Raw genomic sequence first — 19243 nt, 5'->3', positions numbered from 1 at the left:
AAACAAGATTTTTCTTAGACATTTTATGTCATTTGAAGAATGTTATTATTAATATAGCCTAACTACGTGACATTGATATTTGAGGCTGTTTGATAGCAAAGGTACAATTAATTAATTATTAATATAATATTCTCCTTATTTAGGCCTACTACACTTACAATTTTAAAATTATACGTCAGTTTTAAGATTTTGTTGCGTTATAATAAAATTGTACAATAGATGTATGTACAGGATTTTGTCATCAGGGTTCAAATCTGGATATTTTATTTCTTTACTAATAATTACTTTAAAGGAGAATTGCCTATATTATATGCCCCCTTACTGTACCACATATCAACTCAATCAGTTAAGTAGTTTGTGCTTGGAGAGCAACAAGAAAATACACAAACTGATAAACTTTAGATTTTTAATATTATAAGAAGTGTTTGGGAGTTTGAGAGTTACATAATCCTAAAGTGGCAACAATCCCTTATAATAATTCCAGTTATTGTCAAAAACTCATTTATAGATGAGCATAAATGGAAAATTATTATTCCATATATGAGTAATTTAATTTCATACCTGGGAGTCATATATGACCATATATAGACCATAATTCCATATATGGAGGATATTTATGGCCATATATGGGCAATATTTTCATATATAAAAAACATGTATGGCCATATATGAACAATAATTTCATATGTAGAAAACATGTATGGCCATATATGGGCAATAATTTCATATATAGAAAACATGTATGGCCATATATGAACAATTATTTCATATATAGAAAACATGTATGGCCATATATGAACAATTATTTCATATATAGAAAACATGTATGGCCATATAAGAACAATTATTTCATATATCGAAAACATGTATGGCCATATATGAACAATAATTCCATATATATACTACATATATGGCCATATATGGACACCACCATATATGGATACAACCACATCTGGCCATATATGCTTCCATATATGCTCATCAAAACCCATATATGGCTTTATAAAACCATATATGGAATTTTGATATGGCCATATATGGCCAGAAATTACTTTTTTATAGGGGTAGACGCCCCACTTTGCTATGTTTACCTCCTAAACCAAGCTCCGGAGTCAGAAATTATGTTCCAAAACATTTCCCTCTATACTGTTTTTTGAGCAGTTTTGTGTTCAAACATGTTGTTGAAATGTCTTACTTCATGAAAAAAATCATAAAACGTAATAGTAGAAACGTGAGCAGCGCAACTGGCTTTCCCTGCTCAAAAATCGATCCTGGTACTAAAATTATCTTAATTAATATTTCTAAGTAATAGTTTAAAACTGATTAAAAAACTGCTACATTTGCATCTCAAATGTTTATTGTAAATTCTCAGTTATTTGATTATAACATTTAAAATATATCTTTATATATCTTTTATATCTTTAGCCACACGATTTGTTTATAGTAGTTTACGCAACGATTGCGTTAAGATAGTGTTAACGATACTGGTAAAAACTTTAAGGTACGAGCCTCGGCAAGTGCCTTAAAAACTTCTACGAGTGTCGTTAACACTATTCACGCAATTGGCGTACACTACTTTACACATTACTAAAATTCACTACGCATAACTTCTGAGAGGCTATGTTTTCGTGTATAGCCTCTCATTGCCACTGACAGTGATGCAACGAAACATTGTACCAAACACTAATTGCACCATCTAACAATTACATTGGCCTGAACAGCTGATTAGTCGAAGTTCGGATCATTACAATTTTACTTATTCTCTCTCAATCCTTAAACCTCATTGGTACGTTACCCTTGATTCTTATGAGCAAAACTATCCTGTTATGTGAAACTTTTCAATTCTAAGAACTAAACTGAAAGGCCTACTTTAAAATACGATCATAGGTAAACGATATTTAGAGCTTTTTTAGAACCTAGAAACAAAATACATTTGGTTCAAACTTTAACGGTTACCTAACCAAAGATTGCATAACGTAACGAGATTATACCTGTTACAGCAACCGTATTTCTCAATTAAGATTCGTAATACTGATATAATAAGTTCTGTTTTAACTAGTCTTTAAAACAAAATAAAGCCCGTATACTTAATAAGTGGCTTCTCTTTAGAATCTATTTTCCGCCTTCTATCGACAGATTTTTACAGTTGAGGTGTTAATGCTTGGTAATAATTTGATTTGAACTGTAACCTAAATGGTAATTCAATCCAGTGCCTCGCCTCTTTAGCGTTTTATTTCTTTATAGAGCTTGGTTTCAAAGATACAGTGGTGCAACCAACTTTCTTTATAATGGAATTAAATTTAAATTGTAAGTAAAAAATAACTGATCCTTCAGTTGAATGTTTAATCAAAGTAAACATGAGATACAAACTGTCTTAATCAAACAATCTTTTATAGAAAAAGGACTAATTTAAAAGTTTTGCACGGTCTACTCGTAACAATTTTGTTATAAATGATGCAGTTTTTCTGTTAAATTATATAATCATATAGTCCGTATCGTATACCTCTTATCCTAAAAAAGTTAAATATATTTATTTTGCAATGCATTGGCTAAGATTGCGATTAGTTATGTAAATTTAATTAACATGTGTTAATTATTATGTATTTTTAATTCGGCATTAACATGTATATTATGAGAGAATATAAAATTACAGTTTAACAATGTTACACCGATTTCTTTTACTTTATCTGCATGTAAAAATCATCTTTTATCATATAGAAATGCATTTTTATGACAGGGATGATAAATTCAAAATGTTTAAAGGATTTATTCATATTATATTTAAAATAAATAATAGTATATTTGTAAGGGAAATAGCAACATCGGCTAACTTCATATGTAGGATGATTTAATTTGCAAACTGCTAAGAAATACGAGTGTGGTTTTAGGAACAATGGCAGTAATATTTTTAACACCGACATATCATTGTAATGATCCTTGTAATGATGTGTGACGAGATAAACTGCATGAAGAGTGAATGATGAGGTTGTCAGAGGGATGAGATGAGCTGTAATGAAATTGGATTCAATTTAGAAAATGTGATGGAAGATTTTCTTGTCAGTGAATTTACCAACTTGTCACGATGCGGTTGTGGCTGTCATCCACCAAACAGCTCTGCATATCATATTTTGTCAAGAGCAAAAAATAGATTTGAGATTTATTTATAGCTGCCTGCATTTCTCGTGCTTATTTTAGCATTACACTGCAATCTTCTGTTGAAGTAAGTGACGGTGAAAACCTTTTTTTAAATTTTTTTTTATATTTTGACCACTTGAAAAGTTTGAAATGCAATAATTATGGTATTACTTAATAATGCATACCGTACTATCAATATAGTTGGTAACTATAGTTATAATCTGGTTTATGAGATCATAGCTATAAAATAATCGTCGATATGAAAGGGTGTATTGGTTTTTACAGGCAAAACCAATAACAAAAATATAACAAATATGCAACATAACATAACAAATATAACACCTATGTTAACAAATATAGTGGGTGAACAAATTAATAGTAGTACTTAAAAATATTTTAAATGTCAACATAATTCCAACTTTTCCAGGCTTAACTAAATTCCTTGTAGGCTGTAGGATGATTTTCTGGTACAATTTATTTATTTGCAGCAAGCGATCATTTTATTCCAAGATAGATTTACCCTCCTATTTCAAACAATCCGATATAGTTCAAAAGAGCTTAAAACTCTTTTAGCGTTAAAGCCAATCATATTTAGTCACGAATGCAATGTAAAGTGTACTAATTCTATTTTTATCGATACTGTCATATAGATTTATTTCCATTGCTTTTACACGACATTTTGATGACGTCTAAAATTATTGAAAACTAAATTTAGGCCCTACTAATCTTCTTAAAGGATGATTTTATACAAAAAAAATAAAAAAATGTTTTTATAATCACTTAACATCCATCAATACAAGTATAAAGTTTTGTGTAAATAGTAAAATAACTCCATGTGGTTTACTAAAAGAAAAATAAAGCACGATTGTAACGAAAAGATAAAACTCAGAATACATATGCAATTTGTGATTTTTCAGCGGGTTTGAATTCGATAACCGATACTTTTGTTTATTTCACTTACTGCTATTAATTACCACATTTATATTTTCAAATATTTCACATAAATATTTTTTTTTATATATTTGAAATATAATGAATGTATTTCAAATAAATTGAAAAGGTATTCAAATTTACATTTTTTACAATTTTATTAAAAACCTTGTGTCAGTAATATTTATAGCAATATAATCAATAGAACGTAATTAATATCAATCATTTGTGGAGAAATACGTAAAATATGTGACCGACTTAAATTTGTTGAATATATAATTAATCTAATTAAATATTTATGGATTTTGACGATCTTCATAAAAAGCGACAATGTCCTTGGAAAACCCTAAATATGGCTCAATAATTGTGAGCTGAAACTAGTTGTAATGCAACAATTTGTATTATCAACATAACCGGTATTTAAACCATTTACATTGTATCTTAATAATCCGTAGGCTTTAGTAAAAAAAATAATTGATTTTGTTTTACTAAGGTTATGTCGGATAAAAATTAAACTCCATGAATCAAAATCTGCCAACTCGATAATCTACCAACAAAATTAGAAAAAAATGAGTAAACATGGATAGGGAGAAAAGATACTAAAATATTAGTAAAAATATACAAAATATTGTATTTCTTAGTGTAAGTTATAGAATGGGCTTTCCATTAAAGAATAAAATACAAAATACAAATTATTGTTTAGAATAAAAAACTCGGCAAGTTTTATTAGTGAAATTTTCAGATCCTTTTTTGGGAACTTATGTTATGTTGCATATGTTTGGATCAATAAGTAATTTTTTTATTAAAAATATCTCTTGAACGAAGGGACTTAATTAATCCCGAGTAAGGTTGGAGGGTGTATTTAAAAAAAAGGTATTTTTTATAATGACCACACGAAATGCCAAAAAAACACCCCACTTAAGAAATACATAATTATAAATATAATTCGAATATCTTATTAATTTGTACTACCAGCCGAATTATGTTAAACAAAAGTAATGAATTGTAAGATTTTTGTATACAAACATAGTATTAAAATGATCAGTGTTTGTGGCATAGTCTATAATTATCTACGGTACTTGAAAATAAATATTTTTTTAGGTTAGCTGCAGTCCAAACTACTATGTATTTACGTATATAATTTTAAACGATATAATATTATAATAAATAAATAATTAACATATGATAGTTTTAGTTCGATTTTACAAAATGATAGTTGGGGATATTAAAAGGCATGCCATTGTTAATAAACAGAAGATCACAAGGATTATAGACAAAGTTTGTTTTTTGCATCGTTACATGGTTCGGGTTATTTTCATTGCTCATCACTAAATAGCAATATCATTATAAACATTTTAGTTTACAGTGTGCCTATTAGCTTTGTCATTTATAATATGATGTCACCGTCAAAAGCAAGAAAAGTTATTAATGTTATTAATTAATTTTTTTTTAGTTAAGTATTTTTATAAATGTGTATGAGAACAAGGATAAGATGAAACGAATACTAAGAAAATAAAAATAATTTTATTAATGTTAAACCAGTCTTCTAAAGCGTTAAAGCGTCTTTCCGTGAAACGACTTCAGGTTCGGTCGAGCCCTCGCAATAATGTCTACTCGGAAGACTAAAGAATTAAACAGGAAATTATTAAGTGACAATATTTTATTCTAAAACTTATATTATCTGTACAATCAACGTATACAATCACCAACAATGTCATCCAGGACTAAATTATATAAAAAACTAAGCTAGTGAAGAGAGGGGAAGGACGTGCGTGCCGTGTTGCTCAGGAGGTTCGGGGTTGAAAAAGTTTCGTTGTTCGTTTGGATCGACCCCTTCAAATGCGGAAAGCTTTAGATGTCTGGTTGTAAAATAAATTCAGTTGTTGTTTAACTAAGCTAAATTTATTGAGTTTTATCGTGGACGGTATCCTCTGCCGATACGGTGGTAGTGGGGTAGACGGGAACCGCGGTACGGGGGGCGGGTAAGGCCGGGACGTTGCCCGCGGCCAGGGTAGGGGTAGAATCCGTTGAGCACGCTCTCCAGGGTAGGGGCGGGACACACAAGCTCGGGGGTGGCGTCAGCGCAGTACTCTGCCACTACGTAGGCCGGTGATGCAGTCATCACCTGCAGGTTCTGTACTCCGACTGTGAGGAAGAAGCCACGGTTAGGCAGCTCGACGCTCCTCAGTTGCAGGTTCTCGATGAGGTAGAGACCGTATCTGGTGAGGTACCGAGACGTCGGCTCCAGGGGAGGAATTGCCTCAGCAGGACTGGTAGAGTATCCGGTGTCTACTCCGGGGGAATCCACCCCCACAGCGATAATGTTACTCGCGCATTGCACCAAGAACTCCGCAGCCTCTGAAACAAACGGAATACAAAGAATGCTATGGTAATCACTAGGAGGTGAGACATAGTTGCTCATTTTGAACATGTTTGAGCATTCCATCTCATGAAAAAAATATGGTGCTAGTCGGGGGTTGGATAGAATATGAATAGACGAAGTCTGGCCCGAACCTAGCCAGGTAGTTGCGCGAGGGACAGTAAATATCACAAACTGGAATGCATCCTAGGTGGGACGCGATCATATTTATTGGATTTCACATCATGTGTATTGCATGCAGTGAAATATTTTCAATGCAAACACAAGCTATGTCAGATGCATGAAAAACAATCTAGTCTCAATTAATATGATTACTAATTTGTTACCTTCAATTGTTTAAGTCTACACCGTAAAAATGTATACCAATTCACACGTACAAATTGTTTCAGGTAGAATATCCAAATTTATATTTTCATTCCAAAATAATACGTACATCAGCGTAGAGCTTAAAGAAAGAACATATTTTCTTCAAGAAAATGATAACTAACCAGCTGTTCACTATAAAAAAATAAATCTGACAGAAAAAATACATCTGAACATGCTATAAGTCAATGCCGTTTCTGTGATAGTTTCGTCCGGCAAATTGTGTTTCGGTGTAAATTACTCACGGTAAATGAACGAATTTCGCTTTTCAGTTAGGATAGGACCTTAAAATGTTAAATTTTTCATCAAAAAATTTGAAAATACCCAATAGTAAAAAAAAGTTTTAGCTTTGCTACAAAACAAAATTCTGTTAAACAAAAATCATACATTAGGGGAAAATAAATTTATCATAACAAAAAATAATGAAAATGATATATCCCCCTCTCTTTAGGCCTACAATATTGCAATGGCAACAATGTTTATTGCGTTAATAAATAGCACTTTTTATGTTGCACTCAGCTACATATGCTTAGTAAACTTACCTATAACATTGTAACTAAAAAAATACAAATAAATATACGAGAAATAATAGACTAGATTAAACTCTATCTCATGTGACTTTATTTGTAGTGTAAACTTATTTTAAAAGAATATCGTCAATATGTGTCAATGCAAAAGTGTATATTTCGTTAGAGGTACGATTCACTTGAATTCTCACTCCACTTCGCATGTACGAACTCGTGCAATAAAAACAAACATATTTCCACTTTCCTGTTGGATAAACATTTCCATTAAAAGTCGTGCATCTCAATAATATTTGTGATGGAGTTAATTCTGATCAATCATTTTAGCATTAGCGTTAAAGTGATAATTTAGTTGTGTTTTAAATTACTTAGTTGGCTCAGTTTCGAAATTACCAAAACGACTAATATTGTATACATGAATAACACAGTTCCGATATCGGAATAAAACAGATAGCAAAATAATTATTCATCATTTCTTTGGCTTACTACTTTGAAAAATAATAATATTAAACTCGTTTACGAAATCACTTTTCCTAATTATATGACTTTAGACTTTCCATCTTCATGTAAAAGTTGTCACAAAGTCTTTAATAAAAATCGTCCTAGTTGATGTGAGCCACCGACAGATAGTGCTGATCTGAGTAACTAATTTCTATCTTTGATATCAAATTGATCAGCATTGACACCTTTAATATGTTTACTATAAAAAATCTACTTACGTATGCCAGCAAGTGTCAATTGTTGTTGATATTATTCATGCTGTACATGTTTCTAGCCTACCACGGCTCATCTTCATCAGCATTCTTGTATGTATAATTTTTCACATCTAGAGATGATGTTCGACTATTTACAGGAACCACACAGACACACATATAGAAATAAAGATAGAACGTTTTAGCGTGCTATTTACACGTGTTTGCGTAGCGTACGCTCAATTTGATTAAACTTTCCGGACGACATTTGCAGGCCTACTGAGAAACACGAACACAAAATTGTACAAACAAGAATGCTGCTGAAGATGAGCCGTGGCAGGCTAGAAAAATGTACAGCATGAATAATATTAACAATAAGTGACACCTTCTGCCATACGTAAGTAGATTATTATCTATAGTAAGCAAACTAATTTCTGTCAAATAAGTAAACGTGTTTACTCAGTTAAAGTGATGGAATGACTTATTGTGTCACTTTTCAACTTGGTCACAGAAAAAAATTTAGAAGGAAACAGAATATCAGTCACTAGCGCATTCTGAGAGTAGTTCACATAACTATGTTAGGCTATATGAAGTAACGTAGTAGAAGAAAGTAGTAGAAGTAATATGTGAAGTGTTTAGTGAGAGTAGTTCACATAACAAATTGCGACAGCTGGTCCATATAGATGTCCAACTTCAGTATCCAATAGTCTATGGATCAACATTAGAATGAAAGGCAAAATTATTCGTGTGAAGAAGAAGTTATGTGAAAAAAACCGGTACCATTTCAAGCATCTTGGATCAGATAAGAAATCCATCAGGTAAAAAATCTAAACCAGTTAAGATCAGTGATTTGGAGGCTTGAATTAACCGACATTACCCTACAATATACATTGATGCAATATAAATATATATATAATAATAATATTATATAATATATAATAATAATATATATATAATAAAATATATATAATATATATATACATATATATATATATATATATATATAAACTCAATCAAAGCGTTTCTAACAGCCTACCGAGAGACACTCCAGGCCAGCTGTATTGTAGCGGCAGCAGAAGATCTAGTAGAGAGTCATCTCCGAAGTACCTCCTGGCGTCGTCGTAACGGTAACTCCAGCCGAAGTCGAACAGCACAATCGCTCTCTCAGGCAGCGGTCCGTTCTCACAAATCCATTCTTCAATGTCTTCCACTGTCACTTCATAGTCTCGTACTTTGGCCGCCTTGGCCGACACGTCTATCTTAATACCTGGGAAAAACTGAATGTTTAAGTGACATGTATTTTTCACTAGTTGTAAAATTGTATGTGAAATTTAGACTAATTTTTATGATTTTGTTACAAGAAACACATTTTTTACTTTGGCTAAAAAATTTAATGTATGAAAGGAATTTTTTAGTCTTGTGATATTTAAAAACTGCTGACACATTTGCTTTTTATCAGTTGCTCGTAATGTTTTAATGTGTATCCAAGCCTGTGGCATTAATTGTGTTTTGTAAGGAAACTGTACAAACCATGGTCCTGTTACTATCTAACGTCAATGTATTATTAGAAAAATTATTCATTGATCTGACAGCCCAATAACAAACTACATCATGATTTGGTAACGATCTAGTTTGAGATTAAACTAGTAATATTGACATTTTAAGGAGATAGAGCACTAAAACCACTCAGTCACACATACAATTAATTAAGTATATATTTCAAATGTAGTTACAAGATGGTACATTTTCAAACTAATAAGTGAACTTAATACGTTTGAATATAAAAAAAATCAAAAAATGTGGTTCCTGCCCGCAATAACATAATTATTAAAACGTATTTTGTATGCAAAAAATTTCCATCTTATGATGAATTCTCATAGTTATAAAGAATATTAAAGCAAATTATCATTCAGAGTATTTAGTATTTAAAAGCACAAGCTTTTATTGAGCCAAACAAAATATTTTTTAGTGACTCTACATTTTATTTTACATTTTATTATTTATTATTTTACATTTTATTATTTTTTTTATTTTAGGGTCAATAAAATAAAATGTTTCCTAAAAAAAGTTAAAGATTAGGACAGGACTAATTAATTGTTAATTGTTAATGTTAATTGCTGATTAACATTTCAATGATTACTTTTTTTTGTTGAAAAAAATATATCTTAATTAATTTGTTTGTTAAATAATAATATAAGTTATTAATATTAACAATGATTTGATGTTGTTTTGGTAAATCCCTTTTTACGAAACTTTTTAGTTATTTTGATTTTATGAAGATTGTTTTACAAATTTGATTATCTCAACCGACTAAGTTATATGTAACTGTATTAAACAAAATTAAATATATTTTTTATTTAAATCATCCTCGTTTATAAAGTCTTTGATATAAGAAAGAAATACACTTACATAAATGATTGATTATTTAATAAAACCTGTTAAACAAGAGTCGTTTTGATTCCAAGGCTTTGCCATACTTAAGCATGCTTTTGCCATACTTTTGCCATGCTTATTAAGCACAGCTAATTATATTTGTTAATATTTTAGCACGTCATATTTTATTAGTTTTGAATTTCATCTTGTTATTTTATTAAATTAAATGAAATTAAAATGCATCTTAAGATAAAAAGAAATCGTTAAAAGATAAGTCCCATTTATGTAAAATAAATCCAATTATTAAATTATTGATAAATTTCAGGTTGTCAAACATGTTAAGATATAACATAATAGTTAAATAGTAACAACTCTAATAAATATTATTCATCCAGGGAACTTTTAATATTTTGAAAATACAACACACCTCAATGTAATTTGGAATTATGTAAATAATATTGTAGTATTTGATATGGATTTTAAAGATATTTGAATTTTATTTAACGACGCAACAGATATGAACTGAAATGATTCTTTGAGTCTAATATCGATAAAACATAACACCTACAGCAGACTTGCACAAAGTGCGCTTGCTTATTTCGGTTGAATAAAAATATGTAAAGTATACATTGTTCAAGGACTTTTGTTAAAGGTTGTTTATCTACGAACTCAAAAGAAAAGAAATCCTAAAACATAAAAATATACGTTGTTTATAAATCTTGTTTAGTTTAAATTAAAACTGTAAAGGATTTAAATCCATAAAAAATATCTACATTCTTCACGAAAAAAGGTAGACACTTTGATGATGGTCTTAGAAAAATACTTGAAATATACCTAATTTTTTTGTAATTATGAATAGTTTTAATTTATCGATGAGTAACAAACTAAGAATAAAATCCATAATTACATCAAGAAAACAACATACCGGAATTAATATAATATAAATTAATATTTAACTCGCTCTAAGACGAACAAATGTGTATCAATCTTTACGCAAAGAATAAGGATTTTTCATCGCTTGGTTATTTATTAAAATTGTTTTATATAAAAAGTGAATCATTGAAAACAATTAAATGCGATAGGTAAATAACAATTAATTTCAAATATAGGGTACTTCATTGTACTCTCACACAAAACATGCATGGTATTGACCAACGCAGCATGCAGCCTAACCCACCAAGCTGAGTCAAAAACTCAAAAAGTATACCAGCTTGACCATTTTAATTATTACCATATTTTATAACATTGTGGTTATGTTGGATTATATCGCCTAATTTTAGCCTATGTTTAAACTAGTTCGTTACTGATTATTATATGAGTGACCGTTTTTTCATCTTTTAATGTACGATAAACTAAGATAAACAAGATTTATATCAACTAATAATATTAAAAAACTAAAAATGAAGGGGTAGGACCTTGTTGGCCTTAAACGCATCGAACTATCTAAACAGTTACTCAATTCAAGAAGGTTTATTATTTATCAAAAGGCAATTTGATAATAAATTATTCATATATTTCAGTACTGAAATTATAGGGTTATAAAATCCATTTAATTTACATTAATCAAATAATGTTATTTAGCTTTCTTGGCATTTACGAAATTATAAGTGCTGTATGAATTCCATTACTCAAGTACACACGTACCTATAACGATGATGAATAAAATAATTAAAATTATGCAACTAAAAGCAGTATAAAAACCTGATTAAAACAGAAAAAAACGAATGTATTTTTATTTAAAAGAGACGGGTTAATCAAAGTGAGCTATTTGACATCATGCCCATAAAGATCAAGTAAGCAGTGATAAAGTTGTAAACAAGACCAGCTGGGGTTTTTTAAAAGCAAGATAAAGTAGTATTTATAACGCATTTTCCAATATCAGATCACGAATTAACTAAAAAAACAGTAGCCCGGAAAACCTTTTTGAAATTAGAGCTTGTTAATGTTTGTTTGCTAATGTATGCTGACAAAAGATTAATAAAAAATTCAAACATAGTGTTTAATAAAAAAAAAACTTTCCTGTATCAGGCAAGTCAATGTTAATAGGTAAACATAAAAAAATGCTTAAGTTCCTTAAACGATTTTAAGCTGCATATCGAATAGAGGTTTATGATAAAGTAAACATAATAAATATTTAAATCCATAACGAATTTTACAAAAATAAAAATAAAATTCTTTACAAAGTACTGTATAATCAAAAGGAAATGTTTTACGAAAAGCGAATATAAATTTTAAATAGCCACATCATCAGTCGAAGCCATCTTGAGTCCACGTCACCGTCCCTTTTAAATTCAATCACATAAAACTCCATTGCTAATCCACAATGACACCAAGTTCCCCAAACCCCAATCAAAGTCCGTCACCAAGGTCAATGTCCCTAGCATCCATTAGTCAAGCACGACTAAGGGTTATGATCCAACACCATATGTTCGCGATGATCCAAATCCACTATCCTTATCTACTTACCCGGCACCAGGAAGAAGTCACAAAATCCTATCTCCCCAACGCGGTATCCGTCCACGTGAAACCGTCCCGGCATATCCACATGGGTACCGACTTCATCTGCGGAGAAGTAGCGATTAACGGTGATATTGAGAGGATCTAGGAGGATGTCCAGTAGGTCCTCCTCGGGCGTGATGATGAAGGGCTCGAAGTTAGGGATGACCCTGGCCCTGTGGGAGAACGTGTACGACAGGAGTGCTGACGAGTAGGCACAGTCCGTCGCGCCCTCACCGGATTTTGCCAAAAACAGAAGACATGACAGGAACAAGACAGCACGCATGATTCCCATAGTCTTCTATCGTTCCCGTATGCATCTCTGACACAGAAAAGAATTATGCTCCCCTCAATTGCGGTCGTAAATAACGTATTTTATCTCCGCTTGGCGTTTATGTTCTGATAACGCCCCGGAGTATTTCATTGGCAAAGCAAAGGCTCGGCCAGTTGTAATTCTTGATTGTTTGCTGTTCAGAGGAGCTACCACCTTTCTCTCAAGTAGAGAGTAATTTATTGTGAAAAATACAAATCTGCATACTTAAGAATTCTGGTAATGTAATATCTATCCAAAATATTAGCCAAATTCTAAAAAGACATGAAAAATTGGTCGAAAATATAATGTATGCAAATATAAACTGGAATCGTTTATATTAAAATCCTAATGAAGATAAACATCGTATGGTATAGGGTATATATTATTTTGAAAACAACGCATCAATTACTGAATATAACAGTAATAAACGATATATCAATAGTACGGTAAGACTCCGAAAATAGTGCAATGTAAATATACCTAGAAAAATTAGGGATTAACAAACCCAACAACGTATACACAATGATAAAAAAATAGTAAAACAATGTTATACTTTACTGTTTAAATATCAAAATTCAATAATAGTTAATTTTTGCGATGTAGAGAATTGTTTGTTTTTGAAGGTTTACAAACTGTAAACACACACTGGAATAGATTTATTGGTTTAAAAATGAAATCATTGTTAAACGTTTTATGTATTATTTATAGCCTTAAAACTAAAATCGTAATCCCGTACTTAAAATAAATTTGTCTGGTTTATTTTTACGTTTTGTGCCAACATATTTTGAATTTAAAAGGTACCATCTATACCATTCATTCAATTTTATTCACCAATCGTTCATTAATTGACACTTATCATTCACTAAGCAAGCATGATCTAAAGCAAAATGAATTACTTGTTAATCATTAACATGTTTTAAAATTAAATATAAATCATAAATATAAAATGAAATATGTATAATATCGATATAAGGGAGATGCTTATACTCTATAAATTGATGTATTTTGAATGTTGTGTTTAATATTTAATTAAGCTAGACAGTTGAAAGTTTTTCAATAATCAATTAGTAGTGTATTTTTTAGTAGATGAAATTTTTCTGTAATATATACCTGACTAATTATTCTTATTATATATTTTCAAATAATAATTACTATCTTACCTCAGTAAAGCATGTTTTTAAGCGCTGTTCTTGTCATATGATATATCTGCAAATATAAAGCAATTTTTACTAAGCCTAATAATTATTATTATTTATACAGCTTTGCAGTAAGGAGTCAAAAATTAAACTGAAACATAATAATGTTTTTATTCGAATAACACATTGGTATTTAGTTGCGTCTACATAATACACAGATTTTAAAGTAAAATAATGTGGTCTTCGAAAATATATAATTCATGCGTACAATTTCATTATATCAAAGTAAAACATACTAATCCATTTCCTTTTTATAAATTACGTTTAGTGCTATAAAGTCTAATAATTATTAAATTAAAATATCCTGCCATAAGAGAGTATACACATGATATTCAGAATAACGAAGTTTAAAACAAAAAAAGTTAAGATAAGTGAGTTAAAATACGAGTATATGGTGGTGGTTAGTCTGGAAGTATATCATAGGTTAAAATGTAAAGTTGACATGTTTAAAAATGAATTTTGAAATTCGCTCTAGCAAAATACAAATCATAACATAAATCAACTAATTACCAAATCACATGTTAGAGCTAAATCAATTTAGCTGTAACATACCAAATATAATATTTGTATGGATTTACTATCCAAGGAATGCAAGTTTATTGTTAATTTGATAAATCTTAAAGTATGAAATACAATATAAGTATGATTTTATGGGGAAAAATAAAATCTTTTCACATATCAAATGCGTATGGGTTTTATGGATCTTCATTTAAGAAAATCTTCATTCGCCATTGAAAAAGTTCATGAATTTTGAAATGAAATATTTTCATTTCAAGCATCAGATTGATTTCAAATTAGTTTAACCTATTTGTATGAAAAAATTGAGAGAAAAAAAAAACTAAATGCTTGAGGGAAAAAATGTTTTGACATTCCAAAAAAGAGCAATAGATACTTACTTCTAAATCATAAAAGGTTGTTTTTCAACAAATACAAAATATGAAACTTACTTCATAATTATTTCAAAATATTAAGTATGATTTGATTCTTTCGTTGCAACCATAGCACTATATTCAGTACACGTGTATGAAAGGAGCTCAATTGAAAATACATAATTCACTTGAATTATAGTATATTATGGTATTATTCCGGAAAATATACCAAAGTCACGCGAGACAAAGTCGAGTGTGGGATTGCCCTACGAATCCGGTAAATGCATTTTTTGAAATTCATTCGCCATACTTGCCTAAACTTACCTAAAAAAGAAAAATTGTAAAAATCTGCTATATATTTCCACTACCTAAAGTACCAACAATACCTACTCGCAAGCTCTAATAGAGGTTATGTTTTTGTTTGTAATCACTCATTGTCAAATATAATCAGCTGGTGTCCAAAAAAAACTCATTATGTACAGTAGGAAGTAATGGAACCCCATTTGATTAAACAGGTGGCAAACAGCTGTTGTCCGGACTTATTGCTAGGAAAGTTTGTTTTAACATTGTAGCGGGGTGAACAAGTAATATTATAATAAGACAGTAGTGTATATGTAAAGTAATACTGACCTTGGTTTTATCACCAACGTCATCCCGTCTGTCAGGCAGCTGGGGAAGACGATGAGAGACGTACGCATCGTAGTGGAGTAACTGGCTTCTTATCAGACCACTTGGGTACATACGTTATCAGCACTGCAATACTCGCCTGTCTCCATCTCTTGGTTGACGTATTGTACCACTTTCCACCATTTTATGGTATCCAGGTTGATTTGAACGCGTGCGACGCAAATGAAGTCATAGTTACCGAGTTCTTTTGAGATGGAAAAATATAAGTGTTGAAAAGTTTGTGTACTAACATGTCTTGTGATCTATTTGTTCTTTACAATACAATATGATTGGATATGTTTTCTTTAAGACCAGTAACACCTCATTCAAAGTAGTTTTGTATTTAGTTTGCATTAAAACCAATAATCTCGTGCTAGTCACTTTTTTTACGAATGTTTGTTTGCACTGTATGATTGTGCAAAAGCTCTGTTGTTCGGTATTTTGGACACCTTTCTTGACAATTATCTGGTAACTAGTTCAACCATAATTTTAACATCCAAAGGAACATGAATTAAGGTCTTTATTTTGTTCCGTGTTTTTTTGTATTGCCAACTGTGGAAGGTACACATTCATTTAAAATCAAAGAGATATGTATTCAAAAATTCAACGTATTACAGTATAGCAGTTAAGTATAAATAAAAAAACCTCTTGCCATGTAAAAATATTTAAACTTATTATCCTTCGGTAAACAAAGCGTAACAAAGCGGTAACAAAGCGTTTGTTGAATGTATTAAGAGACATGCATTGTTATTTTGCACCAACGTATACTGTAAACAAAGTAGTTAAACAACATGTTGTTATGACTTACTATCCAAATAACCCAACCTAACAATTTGCGCTTTATGATTACACTCACTTGTATTTTATTTCCAATTCCCTTATATGTTTCTGTTTTAACACTCGCAGTTTGTTTGTTACATTCATTAAAACTAGAAGACAGTGCATGATTATGGTTTGTAGTTTAAATGACGTTTATATAGCTAAGAAGAAAAGTAATATGTTGCTGTATATTTGTAGTAGTAACTACTTCCTACAACTTACACAAAATATAGAATGTAACTAATTGATAATTGTTTATTACTTTTTGTCTGCTTCGTTAAATTTCTGTTAGGGGGCAAGAGTTTTTTTTCATATTTGTTTGTGTACAAAAAAATTAAGGTGATAAGTAAACCAGCATCAGAAGAGAAGTACTAAGAACAAATCCTTGTATCTAGAATTATCGCAATTTTTTTATTCAATACATACAAAATTCCACGAAGTTATCTATTTAACTCGTGATTGATATACGGAAATGCTAAAGAAACGTAGGAATGTAAACCAGAACATATTAAGTTACCTTAAAACTATTCGAAAGTTTGTTCCCATGTTTTCACAGTTGAGCAGCTGTTCCCATAAAACACGTAAAGTCAATGCTGAAATGCCCAATGCAGTGTATAAAACGTGGCGGGACATGCATATATTATTTAAGCAGTAGACCCTACTTAAACCAATATTTAATTTAATTTCCCTTTTTAAGAACAATTTATCACTACCAATAATTTATTTCTGAACAAGTTAGAAGTCCGTCTAACAAAGATAATACATAACAATACTACCACTAAAATGAAGTTCAAATATAACTTAATACCAAATTATGCATAGGAAACTAAAGTATCTTAAATGAAAAACCTTGCTATAGGCATCCGTTGCTCACAATATCGTCCTCGTCAACCAGTTCCAAATTAAATTTCCAACGCTGTCATTACTAATTGGTATCTGGTAATTTAATCGATGATCAGTCCTCCACATCGTCACTGAAGTCCCCGGAATCGTCATCGACGGGGAGTCTTTCATTCTGTCACCGATTCTCAACCGCCGTCACCATCACGGACACTCAGTTCTTGACGTCATCAACGGTCTTTTTTCGTTGTCGTTAAGAGCACTTAGTCCCCAAAATAGTCCCTCAAGTCCTCTTCAAAGCTCAGCCTTCAATATTATCACTGCCCCGAAAACATACCTATCAGTAATCGATGCGCAGTTTTCCAATGTTGTTATTGTAACTCAATGTCAAACATCATCATCGACACACTGTCACAAAAATATCTATTTAAGTCCAGTTTTTTTTTTTATGAAAAAATTAAGCTCCGTTTCTAATTTCCCCTAACATTAATTTTCCAATCACAGTGTTAACCTTTAATCCTCAATTACCTACCTAATACTTAGTAAAAAATTTTTTCCTAAAATGTTGTTCCTTAATGTTATCTTTAATGCTTCGTTAGTTACTCTCGTGAAATTCAGTTCTCAGTTAGGGTTACTAGCATAGTGGATAGTGACTCGGACATCGATGTGGGAAGGACATAATTTAAATGGGCAATGACCACTTTACCATAAAAATCGTTTGAGTGGACTTAAATCTACGCTACTGGCGTTGACACAAGCGACAAACTATAACTTCATTTTAACAACCAATAAAAAGCAATATTTTATGCAATGTGCTTACTTTTTGTATAACCTAGCCTTTTTTATATTATTAAATGTATTTATAAGCGTAGTGTGCCTGAACGTATATGTGTAAAATAGATTGAAATCGGCTGATTGCCAATAACAATATGGCAAACGCTTCAAAATCCAAATTACTGCAATAATGGTTCAGATTAGTTTAAGCTAATTTTTGATACATCAAAGCAACATAATAAAATTGCACAAATAGCTATATATATATATTTATTGGATTAAAAGCCAATTCGGTACTATGTTACGCAAATAACCATAAGATATTTTAACATACTAATGATAAAATGTTATATAAAATCTTTTACACATCTAGCTATACTTCAGAGACCAACACTGTATCCATTAAATGTAAGGTTAAGTCGGTTAAGTTAACGCTATAACGGTTTTGTTTGTATCACACTGTATACCATACAATAGCTTTAAGTTTGCTGTAAGCTAGGACTGAATACCGAAAACTGACAACCCTTAGGGTGTGTTATGGTAAGCTGACGTTTAGATAAGGAAACGATTTAGCTAATATTGTCATTTCTCTCGTACATGATGACACTAGTTTATATCTATTATGTTGCTTCCACGAACACAAGCCTTGAGGTGGTGCTTTTGTTTAGCATTATGTTTCTATCACAGAGCTGATCAAAATATGCCAACAAGATTTTCTTGAGCGGTTTGAGGGATGGCAGACATAGACGATATGAAATATCAAGTAAAGACCTAGGATTCCTGATTGCCTTGTTATTATTTAATTACTTATTACTACAAACATAAAACAGCAATGATTTATAATACTGGATGAAAAAGTATTGATTAGGATAC

The 19243-nt window shown here is 30.8% G+C and overlaps 1 protein-coding gene across 1 annotated transcript; it reads right to left on the bottom strand.

Moving 5' to 3' along the window:
- Positions 1-5570: 5570 nt before the first annotated feature.
- Positions 5571-15968, bottom strand: LOC128992309 (uncharacterized). Its single transcript, XM_054415811.1, has 5 exons — positions 15902-15968; positions 14367-14412; positions 12864-13215; positions 9061-9291; positions 5571-6423 (listed from the first exon to the last, which is right to left on the bottom strand). Exons 3-5 carry the CDS (start codon positions 13186-13188, stop codon positions 5978-5980), a joined length of 1002 nt encoding a protein of 333 aa, XP_054271786.1. The 5' UTR covers positions 13189-13215; positions 14367-14412; positions 15902-15968; the 3' UTR covers positions 5571-5977.
- Between the last annotated feature and the right edge of the window lie 3275 nt (positions 15969-19243).

Source organism: Macrosteles quadrilineatus, unplaced genomic scaffold (assembly GCF_028750875.1).
Source record: "Macrosteles quadrilineatus isolate MER2022 unplaced genomic scaffold, UCM_ALF_1.0 Scaffold_4__1_contigs__length_99947679, whole genome shotgun sequence".
Lineage (NCBI taxonomy): Eukaryota > Metazoa > Arthropoda > Insecta > Hemiptera > Cicadellidae > Macrosteles > Macrosteles quadrilineatus.
The sequence above is the reverse complement of the archived record's forward strand: the minus strand, read 5'-3'. Positions and strand labels throughout refer to the sequence as shown.

Bases quoted from the DNA above. Each gene is read 5' to 3' on its own strand.
- LOC128992309 (XM_054415811.1), bottom strand. From the start codon at position 13,188: ATGGGAATCATGCGTGCTGTCTTGTTCCTGTCATGTCTTCTGTTTTTG. The intron at 9,292-12,863 runs GTAAGTAGATAA...AGTTTTTCCCAG, and splicing joins TGACTTCTTCCTGGTGCCGG to GTATTAAGATAGACGTGTCG. The intron at 6,424-9,060 runs GTAGGCTGTTAG...CGTTTGTTTCAG, and splicing joins CTGGCCTGGAGTGTCTCTCG to AGGCTGCGGAGTTCTTGGTG.